The 22768-nt window shown below is 45.6% G+C and overlaps 1 protein-coding gene across 1 annotated transcript in view; it reads left to right on the top strand.

Moving 5' to 3' along the window:
- TENM4 (teneurin transmembrane protein 4) overlaps positions 1-22768 on the top strand; it is a 593562-nt gene that overhangs the window by 290938 nt on the left and 279856 nt on the right. Inside the window, exon 7 of the mRNA XM_046016487.1 lies at positions 19337-19546. Within this exon, the coding sequence (XP_045872443.1) occupies positions 19337-19546 (210 nt within the window). The remainder of the gene's footprint in view (positions 1-19336; positions 19547-22768) is intronic.

Genomic DNA, 22768 nt, shown 5'->3' with positions numbered 1-22768 from the left:
CACACACAGACACACACACACCTCATGCCCCCTCTGAGAAACCACTACCACATGATGACCTGATTTCCCCTGCTCAGAGCATATCCTGTCCTGTGTCTAAAAAGAATTGCTATAGAACCAGCATTCAGAGGTAGAGCATTGTTTGTAATGTGTATCTACCTTTAATATCTTTTTTCTAATTATATAAGTAATACGTGGTAATTGAAAAAGTCAATAGAGACATGTGACAGTAAAAAAAATAGAAGTCTTCAGCATTAACATTTTATTTTATTTTTTAAAGATTTTGTTTATTTATTTGACAGACAGAGATCACAAGTAGGCAGAGAGGCAGACGAGGTTGGGGGTGAGCAGGCTCCCTGCTCCCTGCAGAGAGCCCGATACAGGGCTCAATCCCAGGACCCTGAGATCATGACCTGAGCCAAAGGCAGAGGCTTTAACCCACTGAGCCACCCAGGTGCCCCAGCATTAACATTTTAAACATTTTTACTATTTTATTATAAAAGTAATAAAACCACATGGTTAAAAATTCAAACACTGCTGAAGGGTATAAAATGAAAAGTAAAAGACTTTACCATCAACCCCATCCTGTCATTAACAGGATGTATATGTATCTTTCTAGAAATTTCCGTACAGAATCATGTGTGTGTATACTTTTTCAGACACAAGTGGTGTAATACACTCTATTTGCCGTTCTACAAGGTATTGTTGCTTTGTTTTTTTCAACAAATGGTTCATCTTATAGATCGCTCCCTAGCAACACATTTAAATCTTCCTCAATATTTTTAACAGCTTCAGAATATTTCACGGGATATAGGGCCCTGATTGTTCCCTGGTTTTCCGCGATTATAAGCAGCACTGCAGCGGAGACCATTGTCTGTCCCAGCTGCAAAATGCTGTTGTTGTCAGTAATAATCAGAGGATAGAGACTCAGTGCAGGTGAGAGGAGGACACACCCAGGTGAAGCCAAGCTGAGCAGGAGAGACTGGAAAGGCACATGATGGGACAGCCACACTCAGCTCAGCCACTCTGTCACTCAGTGACCTTGAGCAGGCCTCTTTGGGCCATAGTTTCCTCAGCTATAAAATTAGGGAGAGTGAAACAAAGTTACTTTTATATCTCTAATGTATCTGTGAGTCTAAAGCTGTGAAAATACCTTCTAAAATGATACTGTGATTCAATAATGGAGGCGAGAGTGTGAAATCCTCATTTTTATACTTTCCACTAGGCCCGGGCTACGTTCATTAAGCACTGAAACTTAGAAGAGAGGGGCCTTTGGGGAGGGCCCTACCTGGGACCAAAGGACTGGAAAATCCCTGTGAGGTTAGTGTAGAGGAACTATGGCTCTTTAACCTGCAGATAGAAAGACGGAGCTATGATTTAATTACTCTGTGTGAATATAGAGAAGGGCTTCTCTAAAGAGAATTCTTTTTTTTTTTTAAGATTTTATTTATCTGAGAGAGAGAGAGAGAGACAGAGACAGAGATAGGGAGAGAGAGCATAAGCAGAGGGGAGAAGGAGAAGCAGGCTCCCTGCTGAGCAGGCAGCCCAATGTGGGGCTCGAACCCAGGACCCTGGGATCATGACCAGAGCAGAAGGCAGAGGCTTAACTGACTGAGCCACCTAGCCGCCCCTAAAGAGAGTTCTTAACACTTGTTCTTCATGTTCTTGGAAGACAAAGAAGGAGCTGAAATGAAAGCGGTAGAAATTTGTGTGGATGGAAAGAGACTTATTTGATGATTACAAGTGAACAAAAAGTAGAAAGCAAAAGTCGCAACCAAAGAATAATGTGTGGGTCTCTAACTCTGAATACATTTGAACGTAGTTAAAACATCTGCCTAGAGACAGAAGGACAGGGCCAAAATATTCCCAGGTGTTCACTCTCCCATGTCCTGTGATATTTCCAGTCTTTAAATGCTAATTTCCTGGTTAATGTCAACAGAATCAGACAAATCTTGACACTAATGATTAACAGTCTAATGAAGAGAGTTGGTGTCAAACACAACTGAACTATTGATATGCTCTGAGGTCCAATAGGGCTAATTTATTAATAAATAAGTTGTAAATTTCTGTCTCTTCCTTGTGAGATTTGACATTATTCAGGCCTACAGCACTAAAGTTAAGAGCCTACAGCTAAAGTATGCAATGACTGAGAGCTGAGCCTTACCTGCGTGGACACAGCACAAAAATAAAAAGCTAAAGGGAATCTTAAAGACCAGAAAACAGCTAACAACCAGGCTATATGTTGAGAAACAACCACTTGAATCTTGACCCTCAGGCAGGACAGATTATTGACTTTGTGATTCCTTCAGGATTTTAACTCATATGTGAGGGCTGCTAATCATTTAATCCAAATGACCTTCTCTTATGTATTAGTTTTTAATTATAACAAAATGCCCCCAAATTTAGCCACTTCAAACAGAGATAACATGTATTATTTCACATAGTTTTTGTGAGTCAGGAAATCCTAAACATCTTTCCTGGGTTGTCTGACTTGGTGTCTCAGCCGGGGTGACAGTCATCTGAAGACTGGACTCGGGCTGGAGGATCTGCTTCCAAGTTGGCAAACTGATGCCAGCTGTCGGCAAGAGACCTCCGTTTCTCACCACAAGGACACCTCTATCGCTACCTGAAAGTCTTCACAAAATTGCTGCTGATTTTCCCCCAAGAGCAAGTGATCAAAGCAAACACAAGGAGAAAGCCATAATGTCTTTGAGCACCTAGCCTTGGAAGTCACAGTCTATATTTCCACATATTCCATTGGTATCCCAGGTCAGCTTTATTGCATGGGAGAGAATTACGTACACAAGCACTAAATATCAGAAAGTGAAGATCAACAGGGGCCATCTTGGAGACTGGCTCCAAAAACTTACATGGGGTTTCTTTCTTTTTTTTTTTTTTTCTTAATTAACATATAATGTATTATTTGTTTTGGCAGTACAGGTCTGTGATTCATCAGTCTTATACAATTCACAGAGCTCACCATAGCACACACCCTCCCCAGTGTCCATCACCCAGCCACCCCATTCCCTCCTACCTCCCTCCACTCTAGCAACCCTCAGTTTGTTTCCTGAGACCAAGAATCTCTTAAAGTTTGTCTCCCTCTCTGGTTTCTTGTTTTGTTTTTCCCTCCCTTCCCCTATGAGCCTCTGTCTTGTTTCTCAAATTCCTCAAATCAGTGAGATCATATGATAATTGTCTTTCTCTGATTGACTTATTTCGCTTAGCATAATACCCTCTAGTTCCATCCATGTCATGCAAATGGCAAGAGTTTGTTTCTTTTGATGGCTGCATAATATTCCATTGTGTGTGAGAGAGAGAGAGAGACAGAGAGACAGACAGAGAGACAGACAGAGTGTGTGTGTGTGTGTGTGTACACACACACCTCTTCTTTATCCATTCATCTGTTGATGGACATCTAGGTTCTTTCCATAGTTCGGCTATTGTGGACATTGCTACTGTAAACATCGGGGTGCACATGCCCCTTTGGATCACTACATTTGTATCTTTGGGGTAAATACCCAGTAGTTTGATTGCTGGGTCATAGGGTAGCTCTATTTTCAACCTTTTGAGGAACCTCCATGCTGTTTTCCATGCTCTCCGTGTTGTCTCCAAGCTGGCTGCACCAGCCTGCATTCCCACCAACAGTGTAGGAAGGTTCCTACATGGGGGTTTCTTATGTTGTCAGGAATAATAGCACAGCTGGCCAACTCCTGGCCTTATGGGGTGAGTGTCCTGGGGGCAAAGAATATGGCCTGTCCTACCATCAGCTTCCTCATCTACCAACTGTAGTAGTACCTAGTTCACAGAGCTGCTGTGAGATTGTGTGAGACTGGGAACATGAAGTGCCTCACATGGGGCCTACTGTATGGAAACTGGCCTGTGACAGTAACTACTATATTTATTACTTTGGGCTCTTTATTACTTTGGGCTATTTCACTTATCTTATTTCCAGATTTGCATTTTTATTTGCCCCCCCTTAATAATTTTTTGAGGACTAACATGCGTACATTAAGTTGTTTAAGTCTGCACGTAAGTATACAGCTCTGATATTTTACAATGTCGCCATCTCTATAGCCATAACCCTGATCAAGACATGAAACATTTTCATCAATGTTTCCCTCATGCACCTACCCACCCTGAGACTACTACGGTGGCTTTCATAGAGATTGCTTAGTTTTTGCCTGCTTTTGAATTTTACAGAAATAATCACAGTGTGTGTGCTCGTGTCTGGCTTCTTTTAACGTAAATGAATGTCTGAAAATCTGTGAGATTCATCCATTGTTACATTTACCAGTAGGTCTTTTTAGTTGCTGTGGAGCATCCCATTATATTCATACACTACAGTTTATTTATCAGTTCACCTGTTGCTGGGCATGTGCATTGTTCCGGACGCTTACGAATGACGCTGCTATGAAGAGCACTGTTATTATATTATCATCACCACAGAGTAGGCTGAGAACTAAGAACACAAAAGTATCCAGCTGGAATGCTCTTCTGATAGAGATGTGATGGAGAGGAAACGATAAATTAGCTGCTGCTATTGCTTTTGTTATTATTATTCCTGAAATTTATTAAGCCTTTTCGGTGGGCCAAGAATTAGGCTATGTTTTATATTGTTTTTCCTATTTAACCCTCTCAGAACCTATAAGAGGAAACATAATTTTATCTCCATTTGACAGTGGAGGATACTGAGCTCAGAGAAGCTAAGTGGTTTGCTTAGGATCAAATTGACAGTAACCGAGAGAGCGGAGATAAATTCTGCCCAGTGACTCCAGAGCCCTTAACCGCTATGCCAGGATCCCGGGGATCTGCTTTCACATTCCGTGATCCATTTATGGTGTGATAAGCTCCCATGTAAGCTCCCCAAGTGATGGCTCCCTCATTTGAAAACAGGATGGTCCTCCCTATGACCACAGAGGAATACAACTTTCAGGAGAATAAGATATGAAATCATTTTGCTCAGTGTCTGGGATATAAGTGTTTGATTAACATCAGTGTTCTTCCTTCTGAAAGATTATAACATTTTTACTGTTAGAGATATTTCTACAGTTTGAAAGAAACTCCAGAAATCTCAACTCAATCCTTCAACAAACAGCCAAATTAAAATTTCCTGGGAAACCCCAAAGTTTTCCTATAATACTGCCCCAACCTCCCTGCATCTCTATTCTAAGAGGACGAAGAGCACAGAAGAAAAGAAGGAATTGCTCTTAGCATATCCAGGATGAAACTCAAATTTTCTGAAGGGATTGTATCCTTCTCCTGTTCCACCCTGGAGGGAGGCTAGGGACCTGGAAGGAAAGAAAAGACTCCATCAGAAACAGAGGGTCTCCTGAGAGCACGTGGGGGGAGCACAGGATGGTGCCCCTGCTTTGTCTGTGTGCGCCTCTGTGCCGGCCCCCAGACCCAGAGGGAGCCTGAGGGGATCTGATGACAGGAAAACAACTCAGGAAGTTGGCTGCTCTTCACTGAACCCAGAGCCATAAAGAAAAAAAGACTGAGAAATCCAACGTAAGCATTTCTGCACCGCAAGAAAAAACAACACAACAGAAGTGGTGTCAAAGGTAACTGGAGAAATATTTGCATTATATAAAGTGTATTAATTTTCAACATATAGAACATCTTCTAATCAATAAAGAGGAAACAGGAACAACCAAATGAGAAAAAAAATGTGCAAAGACGCATAGAGCAAGTCACAGATACCTGGATATAAATACCTGAGAAACGTTAGAGAATGCTCCAACTCTAGTGAAGGAATGAATAGTAAAATAACTTTAAGATATTTTACATCTACTGGATAAGCAAGGATCAAAAAGATTCTTTGTTCCAATCCCTGTGCTGGGCCGCCCTGGTACTATGGTTAATACTAATGGCACAAAGCCAGCTCCCTTGCTGCCTGGTCAGGCCTTAGGCTCATTCCATCAACTCTCCAGGCCTCAGTTTCTCTTGTGTAAACATACAGGTGGGGCTAGGAGAGCTTTACTCCTTATGAGCTTCAGAGAGAAGCAGTCTGGAGCTCAGGCTGTGTAACGTTGGCCAAGACGACGGACTGCTGCTGTAAGGCCAAGTGTCCTCATCGCTCGTCGGGGTAATCAAGGTCCCCACTTCATCAGATCGACACTGTGAGCATTCAAATGGACACTGTCTCTACGCAGCTTGGTACAACATCTGGCAAAGAGAGAATCCCCAGCAATGGTAACTATTATTATCCCTGCTGCTATGAACCAATCATCCTTCCCTCCTGCGTGAAAGTCCTCGGAAAGCAAAAGACGCAGCTATTTAGTGCAGAAAGCCTGAGGGCAGTTCCTTTCAGAAAACCAAAGACTGAGAAAATGTAGTCACTTAACCTTCTGTGAACTTCTCTCCTCGCGTCTACTAAATGGGGGTAATAAGGAGAAATTCTGAGGGTCAGTGTGAGGATTAAGTGGAAGAGCGTAAATCAGTCTTGCTAGTTTTCATTATTGGAGCTCTAAGAGAGCTTCGGGGCAACCCGTGTGACGGTAGTAATTTTCAGCTAAAGAGACCCAGGAAGTTCAACGGCTTAATTCAGGTGACACTTTGTAGTTACTACCAGATGCTGGGTCCCAGAGCCCCAGGAGTAGGAGCAGGCCCTGGATTCTCCCAGAGGCCCATATGGGGTCTGAACCCTCCTCGGTCCCGCTCAGCTGTTACCCGTTCCCCTCCCCTTCCTCCAGACATACCTGACTGGTCATTCTCTTCACCTGCAGTTCCTTCTGCCTGGGACACTTAAACCAGCCCAGCCCTGTGCATACATGTGCACACACCACACACAATGCCCCTCTGTCTGGCCAACTCCTGGTTTACCTTTAGGCTTCTACTTGAAAATCCCTTCTTATAGGAAGGTGTCATTGTACCTCAAGGTCTCAATTAAGGATGTGTTCGTTGTGCTCTCTACTCCCATAGCACTGTGGGGGTAATTGCCTCTTCTGGGGTTTCTCAAAGGCAGGTAGGACCCAATCGGATTCCCCTCCCTCATCTACTGGAGTGCTGGCTGGAGTCCCCTGTGGGATCACTGGGAACTGAGTGAAGGATCACATTAGTAATACACTCTGGGGGCAGGGGGAGCTTCGTCTTCTTCCCCAGAAGGGTGGCACCTCCTCTGACTATCCCAGCGTCCTGTGACAAATAACACAGGCCCAGCTAGCCTTCCCACCTTACAGACCGCTGGACTCTGGACATGGGACGTTGCAACATCCCCAGTGCTTTTCCACCGTGTAGGCACCTGTCTCTTCCCTCATTTCCCCATCAACATGAAATCCGAGGCAGATGCAGGCTGTGTGTGCTAGCACCAAAGTCAAGGGGACACTGCTTTCCAGATTCTGCCCAAGAAACACCGGGGAAGCCTTATACCCAAGCTTCGCCCAGTGCCCTCCCCTCTGTGAAGCAAGAAATCCCATTCACGGGCAGAGTTCAGACTCTGCTGCCCAAGCCATATGCATCTGTGTCATAGAAGTGTCACAGGACTAGAAGAGACAATGTACGCCAAGGCTCCTTGTATATGAATGACCACCAGCTGGAGAAACCCCATGCTGGCAAGACCAGGTGGTACGCTATACAGGGTATGGGCTCCAGAGTCAGACCTGGCTTCGGGACTGACTACCTGTAGATCTGGAGTAAGTCACTTGGCCTCTCTGTGCCTCCACCTGTTTATGTAGGCTCCACGAGGACAGTGTTACAGGTTGACTTGTGTCCCCCACCACCCACCCAAAAGGGACATGTTCAGGTCCTAACCCCTAGTACCTCAGAAGGGGGCCATATGTAGAAAAGGGTTGTTACCGATGTAATTAGGTAAGACAAGGTCATACTGGAATAGCCCGGGCCCCTAATCCAGTCTGACTGGTGTCCTGCCCAGAGACAGCCTTGTGAAGGCCGAGACACACATAGGGAGAAGGCCATGTGACAGCAAAGGCAGAGACTGGAGGGGGCAAGCTGCAAACCAAGGAACCGCAAAGATTGCCAGCAAAGCGCCAGAAGCTAGGGGAAGACAGCGCGTGATCCCTCTGCAGGTTTTAGAGGGAGCACTATCCTCTGGCACACTGATTTTGGACTTTTTGGCCTCCACAACTGCAAGACAATAAATTTCTGTGGTTTTAAGATGGTCTGTGGTGCTCAGTTATGGCAGCCCTTGGAAACCAAGACAGACAGGAACCTTACCTGTGAACGATGTGAAGTGAATGATGCTTGCTGTGAGCGCTATGCTGGGACACACACACAGGCAAGGTGCTTAGCATAGCGCACGCTACACGGGAGGTAACTGGTAAATATTTATTCCTTCCCCTTCTCTTATCATCTCAAAGGCTCCTTTCTCTACAGAGTGTATTTTAGGATAAAAACAAGCGTGGTTTTCTTCTAATTTTTGCCAAAAGCCTCCTAAAGGGCCCCCAGCTTTGAGAATCTACATCTGGGGAAATTCTCAGTCTAGGGGAGATGTGGTCCCTTGGGAGCAAGATTTGGGCCAATGAGTCTAAACCTGTATATTCTCTCCCAGCACCTCACTGATTTTTTTCAAGGCTTTTTTGAGATTGCTTCGTTGATTTTTCAAAATTCTTCAAAATTTTGAAATTTTGAATTTTGAAAGTTAAAATGTCAAAATTTCCTGGAGTGACAATAGAGGAATTTCCAGAAAGCTTGGCCTTTTTCAAAAAAAAAAAAAAAAAAAAAAAAAAGCTTGGATTTTCTCCCATCAGAAATCTAATGGGAGCAGAGGCTTCAGTAGGGTGAGCAAGCTCGGGGAAAGCTATCCAGAACCAGAGCATTTTGAGGGGAAAACCAGGTAAGGAACATGCCTCTCAGTATATTGTCACTAAGTGCTTCCACCGTAGAATTTTCTGTTATTCTTTAACAACTTTCTGTTGAAATATAATCAATATCCAGAGAACCACGCAAATGATAAATAGCTCTGGCTTTATTTTATAGGAGTATCTTTTTTTCCTGGTTAATTTTTCCCAGTTCATTGATGATACTATTCTTGACCCGCCCCCCCCCCCACCCCCGGTTAAGTCTCTGTGGAAGACAGATTGATTTCTTGCAGTGGGCTCAGGTGGCCTGGGTGGAAAGCCCCGTTCCACATTCCCTGGCCCTGTGGCTTTGAGCACACTGTGTAATTTCTGTAAATGTTATTGCCACCCCCCACCTCACCGTGGCTGATGAGAGATCCGGGAAGTAAACCCTTGGATTTACAAATGCACATTCTTGCATTGTTGAATATTATTCATTTGGGTCATTTTAGGGGGATAGTGTGGGCTTAAGGTCCATCAGAACAAGGCCTGGAACCCACACTTATAACCGCTAGGAAGTCCTGAGCAGATTCTGCATCTGTCAGATCTAACACCTTTGCAGGGGTCATGAGGATTGAGGTGATGTGTATAAGGGACACACAGTAGGAATCCAATTAATATCAGTCCCCTCCCCTACCTCCAGCAACTAGGCCCCTCTTCCACAGCTCCCCAGCTCTTACCTCTCTCCTCCGTACGTAATTCCTCCACCATCCCCCTGTATTTGAGTAGAAGTGAAGCTTGACAGTCAGGTTATGCTGTTGCCTTTGTCTTGCAGCCTGGAATTTTGCAGCTGTGTAAATTGAAATCAGGGAGGGAACTATAGAGAGAGAAATTACATATATGTATACAAACATACATGCATGTGTGCACATACATATACATATGTACATGTATGTCTGTAAAAATTACAAATACATATATTAGAACCCAGGAAGCAATAAATGACTTTGAAAACAGCTGTTTGAAGCACTTTCTTAATCAGAACTCAGTGCGTAAGTGCAAAGCTTGAGCCTTCCTATTGAACAGAGCACTCTGTGACCACAGATAGTTCAAGGCCTGCCATAAATTGCAGGGGTTCCTTGCTCAGCTTCACCAGCAGATCTGACTGGCTTACATGATCCAGCTTGCTTCGTGCCTTCCCTCTCCCCCATGTCCCGCAGAAAGTTGGTCTGCCTGTCTGGCCTCAGTTGAGCCTCCGGAGGCCTGAATGGACCATCTTAAACCCCTTTGCACCAACTCCTGGGAAAGGTTCAGAGAAGCTTTGAGAACTCTGGGGTTGTGGCAGACAATCAGAGTTCTGTGGGCCTCCCATTTCCCCTGCCCTCATCCCCCAACAACTCCCTCCCTGCTCATCCCCCTCTGCTGGCACCCCTACCTCTCTCCCACGAAGTCATGTGTTTCTGTTTCTTTTCCCCCCTGCAGTCAGGCTCCCTTCCAGGGGAAGGGCTCATCTTGGTTTGTATCCCTGGTACACAGCTTCACATGACGAGACTGCCTGGGATACGTCTGTGGTTTGTAATCAAAGGGAGGTGGGGGACAGCTACCACTGTTGAGCATCCATGGGTCCCAGAGATGCATGCTCACTCTTATTTACGCTGCACAGGACCCCTGGGAATTAGGCTCTGATCCTGAAGAGCCCAGCACCCTAAAAGGTGAAGCAGCCTGCCCCAAATCCCACTAACTAGTTCTAAATGCAGATCTCACTTGATGCGCCTCCCCAAAGTCAGAGTCCCACTTAGCCCCTTACCAGTTGTGTGTCCCTGTCCAAGTCACATCACCTGTCCTAGCCTCTGTTTTCCTGCCTGTAATGTGGGGATAATGCTCATAACCTCCCTTGAATGCAGAAAGGATAAAATACGATCATGGACATGAAAATCCTGTGTATAGAGTATAAAGTAAATACTCTTCGTAGGCAGGTGTTTTTTTGTTTGTTTGTTTGTTTTTTTTTTTTTAGTAGCTCTATCAGCTACAATAGATTCCAGTAGGTTCTAGACACCCATGATATATGAAATCACTACATGGGCTGTGGACATACAGATACAGAGAAGACCAGCCACTCTCCTTAGGGAACTCACTAAGAAAAACACACAGGCATGGTGGCCTTCAGTTGGTGGTATTTGCACGTCTGTCTTCTGGGCCCTGGCAGCCTCTCAAGGCTCATTTCCTAGCACTCTCCTCCTCACACCTCTCCACCTACCTGGGCAGCCCTCCCCCTTCTGAAGTCCTCATCACACCACTTCACCTTTAAGGAAAGACCTGCATTACTACCTATTTTCGTTCACTGAAAGAAATCCGAACAGGACTTTCACTTTTACCAAAAAAGGCTTAAAGCCAAACAGGGTTCAGGGTTTGCTTTGCAGCGAGACCATTATCCAGGCAGTGTGCACCCTGAGCAGCGAGGGCGGCTGCCAAGCTTCTTCCCTGGGAGCTAAGCATCTCCACATCAAGCCGCCGGAACTTTGAACTGTGTCTGTGAGCCTCTGGGCTTCCTCTCGGTTTATTTTGTGCAGCCATTAGCAAGACATGTCCTAAGGTATCAGAAAGCCTAAGAGAGGTGGTTTGGGGTCTGGGAAGGCTCAAAAACTTTTCCGTAGAAATAAAGGGTAATTGCTTCTTTATGTCCTTTCAGCTTTACACTCTGCTATCAAATGGGGCGGGGATGAGACATGATGACCTGCACTGGTTTCCTGGCTGCCCCTCAGTTGCGAGGGCCTCTGCCTGGAAAGCTCTTCCCCAGATGTTTGTGTGGCTCCCTCCTTCACTTGTCTCCTGTCTCTGCTTAAATATCACCTGCTCAGAGAGGCCTTCCCTGAATATCCTGCTTAAAATAGTATACCCGTCCCATCCCTCCAAACCTCTCGTTGCACTTGACTTTTCTTTATAGCATCTATCCCCACTCAGTCTTGTTCTGTATGATTATTTGCTTCTTTGTTGATTTTTCTCCTCTGCTGAAAGATTTCTGAAGACAAGACTTTGTCTTCCATGCCAACGAGCTTAGAACAGTGCCTGGCCCAGGGTAGGCACCAAATAAATAATTTGATCAAAGAATCAAGTTCTACCACGAAATAAGAAGACACATAACTCAATTTTAAAATGAGGATCTGAATAGGCATTTCTCAAAGAAGATACACAAATGGTCAGGAAGTACATGAGAGGATACTCAACGTCAAAGCCATCAGGAAACGCAAATCATATGAGATGCCACTTCATACCCACTAGAATGGCTCTATTCCAAAAGTCAGATAATAAAAAGTGTTTCCAGAGGCACCTGGGTGGCTCAGTCAGTTGAGCGTCTGCCTTCGGCTTAGGTCATGATCCCAGGGTGCTGGGATCAAGCCCCGTGTCCAGCAGGAAGCCTGCCTCTCCCTCTCCCTCTGCCTGCCGCTCTGCCTACTTGTGCTCTCTCCATCTCTCTGTCAAATAAATAAATAAATAAATAATCTTAATAATAAATACATAAATATAAAAAATAAAAATTAATGGCAAAGATGTATAGGAATTGGAACTCTCAAACACTGGGGTGGGAATGTAAAAGGGTGTAGCCACTTAGAAACAGTCCAGCAGGTCTTCAAAAGGTTGAACAGAGTTCCTTCCACCCAGCATCTCAACTCCTAGGTATCCATCCAAGAGAAATGAAAGTGCAGATGCACACAGAAACTTGTACTCAAATGTTTATACCAGCTCCTTCAGAATTAGCCAGAAAGTAGAAACAACCCAAGATTCCATCAACTGATGAGTGGATAAACAAATGTGGCCTGTCCCTACAACGCAGGGTCACTCGACAGTAAAATGAAATGAAATTCTGATCCATGTTACAACCTGGATGAGCCTTGAAAATACTATATTAAGTGAAAGAAGCTGGTCACAGAAAGAACACGTGTCATAGGATTCCATTTATATGAAATGTTCAGAATAGGTAAATCCACAAAGACCGAAAGTAGATTTCTGTGATTGCCCAGGACTCCAGGGGGTTGGACAGAAGTGTGCCATGACTGCTGATAAGTATGAGGATTTTTAGAGGGGTTATGAAAGTATTCTAAAATTGACTGTGGTAAATAAATAAGTAAATAAATAAAATTGTGGTGATGGTTGTACTATTTGTGAATATCCTAAAAGTCATGGAATGGTACACTTTAAATGGGTGACTTGTATGGGTGTGAGTTATACCTCAATAAAGCTGTGATTATCCCCCCGAAACAGCAAATGTCCTCATTTAATATACCTGTATCAAACAAGCAGCTGAACTGGCTGTCCACCCCGAGTGCCGACCAGGGAGACCAAGGCACCCCCTTCTGAGTGTTGAGGTGGAGGTGTTCCGGGATACTGGGCTTCCCCAGGCGAACAGGTGAAAGCAGAGCTCCTTTCCTGGTGAATGCTTTAAAAACAAAAAAATGGCCCTGAGAACCCTATGAGGAGGAGGGTTAGAGATCAAATGAGCTGAGCCTGAGAAATTTACTGCGTCCTGGTTTCCAGAGACCATTTTCCCAGCATAAGTCACAGAGACAGATGGCCCCAGACCTGCTTCTGAAAATAACCACTGTTGAGGAGAAGAGTGGAGAGTTGACTTAGTGGGAGCTGCCCAGCTGGGGGGGTAAAACCCACTAGATTTAACAGGCTGGAGAAGAGAGCAAGTTTGAGCCCAGCAGACTGGAGCTCTGCCTCATTCATCCCACGAGGGACCCAAAGCAGAAGATGTTGTCTTTGCTACCTTCCGGTGTGTGTGTCTTCTCCTCTTTAAAACAACTGTTTTCTTTTCTTTTGTTTTTTTTTTTTTTTCAATCTTTTTATCACATTTGGTCCTTGAAAAAATCGGCAAGTATAGAAAAGTATCAAGAAAAAATAAAATGCGTTCATAATTCTACTGCCTCGAGGTGACAGGTGACAACATTTTTGTACAAATGGCACACATACACACACACTTCAACACCTGGCAGAATTCCTTTTTAGACAGTTTTGCATTGTAGTTTTTTTTAATATCCGATTTCACATGTCCCTAAACATTCTTTGCAAACGTGGCTGATAATGTCCACATATTGACATTATACTGCTGTGCCTCAGCCACTTTTACCACTATAGATTTTTTTTCCTTTTTAACTTTTTTTTTTAATTTTACTTTTTACTATGAGAAATGATGTGATGAATATTCTTATAAGTAATTCTTTGGGAAACTTATGATTATGTTCTTGGGTAAATTGCTAGAGGTATAATTGCTCAGGTAAAAGGTTTTCACATTTTAAAAATCAGTCTGTATCAAATTATGCTACCAATATCAGGGCATAAAATCTTGTTTGTATTTAAAACCAACATCTATCTTAGCACCTGCTAGGTGCCTGGTATTTTCACATTTGTTTCATTTTCTCCTGAAGTCTTAAAAATTATTTTAGAAGTGTTAAGAGTGATATGTGCTCATTGTGCAAAAATTTGAAGACATAAAATTCATACTGAAAAATGAAAAACTGCCAATATCATTGATAACCCCTGTTGAAGGTATTTTTTCAGCCAGTCCTTTTTCCAATACATTCAAACAAATTCATTCATTCTGTAACCATTTTATGAGCATTCACAGTGCTGAAGAACCTAACTTGCCGTTGTAACTGAAATCTTTATCCTGCGCTGTGTTTATAGTCTCCTGTACTGCCCAGAATAACCCCTGGAAATGTGCACTACTGTTATTCCTACAAAAGAACCTTAGAATGTTCTAGTCCAAGTCTCCAATGGGGACGGTAAGGCCAGAGCCATCAGAGGACTTGGCCGTGGTCCCATGATGCATTATTGACCTGTACCCAGATCTCTTGGCCCTTAGTCTATGCAGCAGATGAGAGCCCCTGGTGTGGAACTGAATCCATACTGCCCTGAAACAGGGTGACCATCTCATTAACTGTTCGAGTCAGTACGTTTTCAGAGTAAAGGTAATTCATGCAGGATAACAGATGCAAACTGGGGCTGTCACGAACAAACAGAATGGATGGTCTCTCGAGCTCTCTAGCTTTATTCAGATTTCTAGCACTTTGAAATCCTTTGCAGCAGTGGGCTTAAGTCCATTTCGAACAACTAGGAAACCAGTAATGCTAATCTTTCTGAGCTGAGACTCTGATCTAGGCCAGGACATGGACGTGAGCCGCTTGCCGGCCCACAGTGAAGTTGCTGGTCCTCCAGCAGCCCTAGACCTTCTATCCGAAGGAGATCCTAGTTTTCCATCCTCTGCTCAGAGCTGAGAAGGATTTTACTTATTCAGTGAAGCAACTGGCTGCTGTGTTAAGAGCACATAGGTGTGAGGTTAACGCATGAAAAGAGAAGGAATGCATTTGATTTTTTTTTTTTAAAGATTTTATTCATTTGAGAGAGATACAGAGGTAGAGACAGAGACAGAGAGAGAGAGAGAGCACAAGCAGGGGGAGAGGCAGAGGGAGAGGGAGAAGCAGTCTCCCCGCAGAGCTGGGAGCCCAACATGGGGCTCTATCCCAGGACCTGGAGATCATGACCTGAACCAAAGGCAGATGCTCAACCATCTGAGCCACTCAGGTGCTCCTGCATTTGGTTTTAAGTGGAAGGACTAGAGTATTTCTAGGAAGGACCCTTCATGGGAGGGATGAATCCATCAGCTCAGGGTTCCACAAGAGGAGGTACCTGTGTAGGTCTAAGGGTTTGTTTTACTTTTCTCTAGGTGTCATTCATTAATTGCTGTATACTGGGCACTATGCTAGATATTTTACATACAGGCTTCTAAAATTCAGGGTTGCCAGTTAAAACGTTATTAGGAGACCCTTCCAGGAATCCAGGAAACTGCCTGGGGGAGGAAATGCCCTCTGTGCAGCACACGGTCAGTGCACTGGCTTTTCTGATGGGACTCACACTTCCACACTGTATCTGTAGGCTGTGATTTTCCCCCATCGTACCCTACATGCAGTTTAGTGTAGATTAATAAGGTTCTGTTTGGGTATTTAGATGGATTTCTCAAGACTGCTAGTGAGACACATGGGGTGGTAGTGATGGGGAAGAGAGAGGGAGAAAAAGAGCCTCAGCGGACTTGGTGAGAAGTTAGTGGTAGCTCAAGATATTTGAGGCCAGAGGGGATGGGCAGCTTGCTGGAGGCCAGATGAAGAATGAGGGCCCAAGGCCAGAGTATTCTTCTCTCTACCGTGGTGTCATACCCTCATCCCTCCATCTCTTCCCACTGGGATGCTCGTGGCTCCAGAAAGCATTTCGCCTTTCCTCTAGATGAGATCTTATCTCCCAGTCGTGCCCTGGGCTGTCTTCTGCTCTGACAGGTCCCACCTGCCTGGCTTAGAACTCCATGTGACTCCTTCCCCTCCCCCCCCCCCCCCCCCCCCGCTCCTTCTCAATGCTGTCTCTCACAGTCTGTATCCCCCTCACCTTCCAGCCCAGTCAGTGGGTATCTAGGAAGTATTTGTGGAATGAAGCAGTGTTTGCAAGCATGCACAGCTTTTATAAAAAAGGAAAGATAAAATTAGCTTAGTGCTCCTCACACCATCTAGACATATTTGTGCATAGTGCATCTAATGTGTATTAGGTGTTTCTTGGCTGCCACGCTGTTCTCAACATATTATTTGTTTGAACTCCTTTAATCCTCAAAGCAACCCTGTGAAATAGATGGTTTTTTTATTTTATCCTCTAATTTCCATTATATAGATGAGGAAATTGAGGCACAAAGGGTGAAGTAACTTGCCCACGGTCACGACTACCGAGCTAGCAAGTACTGTAACTGGAATTCAAATGTAGAATCTGGTTCCAGGGCCCATACCCTTAATACCACCTTGCCTTGCTTCTGTAGGTGCCAAATTCGTACAGCAATGCATTTTACTACATATGTTCCAAGCACTAGTAGATTATATGCATTATAAAATACATACAAAAAAGATATTAACGAAGAGTGAGATTGAAAAATAAATATTTCACATATTTTCTTGTGCCCAGGGGGTGGTGCACCCTACTTTGGGGCCACGTAAATTAAAAGCAGCTGATGAATAAGAGGAAGGGAATTAACATGTTTCCAACAGTATCTGTACCTCACAGAAACATCGTAAGTTCTTGTGCACCTCTTGAGGGCCTGAACCTTTGTTAGGTGCTTGGAATGTCAGGCTGTGACTATTCAGAGCAAGCCCGAGACCTGAGGTGAGTGAGGCCTGGAGAGGGGATGAAGGCAGAAGACATAGGCATGAGGCCAGAGCTGTACGCTGTTCCCAGCCTCAGGCCCCTGAAGTGTGTGATAGAATAATTTACTTAGTTCTGGAACCATTTATTTCATAAAGCTTGACAGATTTACTCAGGAAGAGGCTGTAACTAGCACCCTAGAACAACATATCGTGTTTCTTAACTTGTGTCTGAAATTCTCACAACTCAGCATGGTATGGTACTGGTTATCTCCAGCTCATCAGAAGCTCTGATCGGAGATTATAAGATGTCTTTGACTAATAAAAGAGGAGGAAATGAATGTGTATTTGCTTAATAAATGCAGCCTGGTGGACAAAATCTTTCCAAACTGGGACTGCAAGGGAAACAGAATCATGAATGAGGTTCTTCCGGTGGGGGGAGTGGGGGTGTGGTTTCATTCAATTTAATGAACATTTGGTGAGCACTGACCGTACATGCGCATACACACCCTGTGCACAGATACGGTATCTTTGGTCCTCACAACAACTCTGTCAAAGGGGAGGGGTGCCTCACATACAAACAAGGCACCAGAAGTCATTTTCCCAAGATCATACAGCTTAAAGGGGACTAGGTCATGATGCAAACCCCAATTCTGTTGAACTCTAAAACCCACTCCAAGAATGTGCTGTGCCCCAAAAGTATGCCATATCCTTTTACGTGGGAGACATAAATACAGATAACCGCAAAGACAGTGTGGCAACTGTGATGGCAGAAGGACAGTCAAGGCTAGAGAAAGGATTGATCCCCTCGGAGTGCTGTGTAGTAAGTGGTGTCAGGGAAGGTTCTCACAAGGTGAACTGGGAAACCTTGGTTGAGTGATTTTGAAGAGAATCCTAACCCCAATTTGTAGGTAAAGAAACCAGAACACAGAGCCATGCAGAGACTGTACCATAGTCATGGATCCCTGCCATCTCAAGTCCTCTTCCTAAATTTCTACTATGAACCAGATGGCGTATGCAGCATCTCGATACACTGTCATCACACGTGGTGAGGCGCAGGGGTTGACATCAGCATCGTGAAACCTACAGGATCCTGCAGGACTTGGTACTGAGAGAGCACCTCCAGTCGATAGACCACAAAGGGCTTTCTCCTCCCCCACCCCGAATCAGCAGTTCCCCGTGCCACCTCTCCCTTAAAGCTCTGCCGAATTGTATGATGATGTGTCCAAGTTGCATTACATTTCCTAAGATTCGGTGGCTGTGAAAGGCTGGATAAATCTGATTATGTTTTCAGCCTTCTATCAGTCAAGGTGGAAGAAAAGAAGCAGTCCTTGCTGTTAAGCGAATGCATTGTCTTGTACTGTATACTTGTATATGTCTGTGCTTATGTTCCCTCTCCTGCGGACGATGTACTGCACATGTCTGAACTCCAGCCACAGATTGAACTGCAGATTGCCTGATCTCACAGGCCTTGTCCCAGGCCATCACCTTCTCCTTCTGAAGAGTTGGGAGTGTGCTTTTTAGACTGAAGTTTTAGACTCAGAACCCTGACATGGTAGAAACTTGGCGTCAAAACATACTGACCTCATGTATCTTGGAACTCACAGAATATTCACGTCCTAAAATTTTAGAATTGTTTTGTCAGAGATGATTAGAACTGGAGGAGTCTAATGTCTTAGACACCTGCAACTCCCTGTTCAGCAAACAGTTCGTTAGTGCCTACCGCATGCCAGGCACTAGGCTAGCCCCTGGAGATACAGATGTGGAAAAGACGGCTAATGCTCTTGCTCTCAGGGAGTTTGCAGAGAGTGGCAGGATTTAAAAATCTTCCAATGTTCAACTCTGAGGAAAGTCAAACGTTTTAGTGTGTTCAAATCCTAGAATGCGAGGGATGGAAGGAGGCCCTGGATCATTCTCTCTGGCTCTATCTTTTATGAGTCCCGGAGCCTTTTCCAGGCATGTCCGATTAAAAATCTCACTAATAAGAACATCATTTCACTTCAGTGACACCACAGAATGGCCGGCTTGCGGGCGCCCCGCGATCACCCATGCGGCTGTTCATTTTACCAGGGAGGCCACTGAGGCTCGGAGCAGGGCAGCTGTTCCATACATAGCGCAGCCCGCCAGAACCAGACCCCAGGTTTTCCAGCCTCTCTCGGAGAACAGGCAAAGCAGGAAGGGCTTCCCCTGAGTTTCCGAGCCCTGCAGACTTCTGCCCCGAGGCCCGGCTCTTCGGAAAGAGTTTGCTCCCGCTACCTTTGCGGAGGCGATCAGCCCCGCCCCCAGACCACGTGTGCAGTAGATCGCCCAGTTTGGGGAGCCCCCCTCGCCCGTTGATGCGTGTTTTATTTTGCTCCCTCCCCCTCCCCGTGTGCCTCAAAACCAATTTTCATTATTTTTTCTGTCTGTGTTTGTCTTTGTGGTTCGCAGGTGCTCCCCTGCATTGTTCATCTGCTTCATCAACCCCTATTGAACAGTCCCCCTCCCCGCCCCCCTCCCCTCCGGCCAATGAGAGCCAGAGGCGGTTGCTAGGCAGCGGTGTGGCCCAGCCAACCCCGGACTCAGACTCTGAGGAAGAGTTTGTCCCTAATTCATTCTTAGTTAAAAGTGGCTCCGCCAGCCTGGGGGTCGCGGCGAACGGTAAGTCCCTCTCTCTTCCTAACTTCTGTGGGTGTTGTGTGCGTACGTGTGTGTGTGTGTGTGTGTGTGTGTGTGTGCGCGCGCGCGTGTGTGTTCCTTTCATTGGCGATGCTGATTAATCTGCCTGCTCGGACCCCTTGCAGGGGCGAAGGGGCCTGGTGCATGGGGGTCTCGGGGTTGTCGGGAGCCTGGCGCGGCTCCGCGGCTCAGGCAGTCCCGCTCCTGCCCCGATGCGCCGCTGGAGTGTGCGAACTGGGTGGGGGTGGGGGGATCAGGGTGTCGCTGTCCCCGCTCCCCCGACAGACATGGGGTAGACAGAGCTGTGGGACAGAGACGCACAGACAAACACGAGACAGAAGCGTCAGGTGGAGACCCACGCAGGCAAAGACACAGAAGCAGACATCCAAACCGAAATAGAAAGGAAAGGTTAAAACAGCAGTAGCAGGGCTTGGCTACCTCCTCTGTGCCAGGACTGTGCACTCCACTACCACTTGTTGTATGGTTGGAGCCTCTCACAAGGTAGCCTAAGAAATCCATAGGAGAGTGCCCCCGTTAAGCCTGAGGAAAGCTGGGAGAAAGGATACTACCTGGAGGCCAGTGCTGGCTTGGAAAGTTCTTGACTTTCACACTGCCAGGAAACAGAGGGTCCTGGAGTCCTAAGCAGCTGCAGGGCCAAATGTTGGCTGCAGAGAGAGCCAGGAGGCTCAAGCATGGGTCTGCCCTTAATAAGCACTCTTCTTCTAAGCTGTGCCCTGACCCTCTTAAGGAGAAGAGGTATGGGAGGGTATGGTGGAAGAGCCGTAGGCTGACCTGGAGCTAGCAGACCCAGGTTGTAGTACCTGATCAGGTGCTGTGTGACCTGGCCTGAGGTCCTTGCCCTCTCTGTGTTCCACAGAGGCCAGTCCACTTCTTTGCAGGGATGCCAGAAACCTCCAAGAGAAAGGATGATGTACAGCCTCTATCCTCTTTGCAAATCAGACAGGACGGCTTTGGACTTGATGGTTCTCTTCTACCAGGACTTGGGCCCTACAGTCTCTATGACCCAAAGCCAAACCTCCTCCAGGGCCTATTAACTTTGTGCTCCCTGAGAGTGGCATTGTCCTTTTGGTGGTTTGGTGTCACTGCTTCTCTATAGATTTTAGCTGCTCATGTTTTAAATTATGCACATGAACAGGAACCATGGACCAGGAGGGAGAAAACCTGTGGGCAAGGCCCAGCTCTGTAACTCACTGGCTATTTGTTTTGGCAAATGACTGTCCCTCTCAAGGCATCAATTCCCTATCTTAGAGTGATGGAGCAATCGCTGCAGTACTCTGAATCAATGTCATCTAGTGCTGACAGGGAAGTAGCAGCCAATGGCCTTCTCAAGTTTACTTGGGGGAAAAAAAACGTGTGTGTACACACACGCACATGCACACACACACACACACACACACACGCGATGGCATTCTTTGTTCATCTGGGTAAATAAGCCTTGCAGGTAAAAGAGAGGGCCGGGGATTGAAGTCCTTAGTCTCTCCCTTTGCTAAATAACTGAACGAGAGTGACCACTTTGTTGTAAGTTCTACAGCAAATTGATAGCAGTCGTGCATTATTGATGTGCAGGGAAGATGGGGGTACTTTGGCCTACAAGCTGTCTGCTCAGTTGTGCTCCTCTGTGCTCGTCCCACTCCCCAGGGGACCTAGAGACACTTCTGATTCCTTCCCAGGGGCTCACTGTAAAGGTTGGTTATAAATGTTCTCGTGCCCAAAGGGAGAGTCTGCGTTTTTAGTGGTCTGCTGCTCTAGGGTTGGTGGGTCCCGAGAGAGCCAGTGAGTCTCACTGAAACCCCAAACTGAGTGGTCTTCTTGGAGCAAAAGGGCGTGCTGATACTGGCATGAGCCCGGCACTAGTGAGTGGACTCTGGTGCCTGGTGGCCCCAATATATGTTTCTAAGGTTTGGATTTATTTTCATGAAAGAAATGTAAAGTTATTTTAATGGGATTATCATCATTGTTTTTGTCCATTACAAAAAGTAACAAGGCTCGTTAACATTCAGGCAATACAGACCGGTACAAAGCTGAGTTTTCTTGTAATCCCATCTTCCCAGAGATGACCATTTTTAACACTTTGGTGCACGGCCTTAAAGGCACTTTTTGGGTCATGTCCGTTTAATAAAAGAACAAATGAATGAGCAAGCAGCACAAACTGAGTAAGGGCCAAAGTGCAGACCAGACAGCCAGGACTGTGGGGTCCTGGGCATGTGACCCTTGGGCAAAGAACCTAACCTCTCAGGCCATCAGTCACTCCATCTGTGGAATGGGGAAACCCTTCCAAGGTTGGTGTGTAGTTTAAGAATGGTTAGAGACCACCCTAAATGGATGACTTGCTCTCGCTCTCTCTGAGGCGGGCTTCAGAGACTGAATTCAAAATGTACTTTAAATGACAAAGGCAGCCGCTCAGGCTCCTGGCGGGTGAAACTGAAGTGGTTTCCTTAGTAGGAGCTGACTCAGCGCCCTGCGGGGTAGGGCTGACCCTCTGGAAGCCAGCCTCCCTAGGAGCTCTGGCTGCTCTCTCCAGGGGCTCCCCAGAGGCATGCCGCCCCCAGCTGTGTCAACCGGACTGCTCGTCCCAGGGCCACAACGCCTCTGAGCCGTCCAGTCCAGTCAAAATCCCCGTGTAAAGTGCAGTGAGAACACATGGGCATTACAGACCAGCTCGTTGTCCCTGCAGGAAAGAAAACAGGGAAAGGAGCTCTTTATGTGATCAAAGTCCTAATCCGCCCCCAAGGATAACCATCTAGAAAACACTGATATATGCGAAGAAAGATTTCACTAAAATATCAACTAGTCACAGCCGAAAAGCTTAGGAAGTGGTGAGGATTAAGTGGGTATTTTGTCCCTACCCCAGAGAAACTTTATAGAATAAACAGTAAGTTTTCCGTCAATTGTCATAACCTAAATTCTGCAGTAAAGAGACTTGAGAAACCTGGAGGGTAATATTTAAAAGGGTCAGGGAATAAATAGCGCAGAGAAAATTGTCAGTTTCTTCTCAAAGCCTAGGTGAGCTAGAGGTGGGTGGGAGAATTTACATATAACGAGCATCTTCTGCGTGTAGGTCTTTCTTTACATGCATTAACTTCTTTGAGCTTCCATGTATTCCTATGTCTCTGCCAGGAAAATGAAGCCCAGCAAAGGCCAATGACTTGCCCATAGCTCCAGGGCATGTTAAAGATTCATACC

The sequence above is a fragment of the Meles meles genome, chromosome 8, assembly GCF_922984935.1.
Source record: "Meles meles chromosome 8, mMelMel3.1 paternal haplotype, whole genome shotgun sequence".
Lineage (NCBI taxonomy): Eukaryota > Metazoa > Chordata > Mammalia > Carnivora > Mustelidae > Meles > Meles meles.
This window is presented reverse-complemented; position numbering and strand designations above follow the sequence as displayed.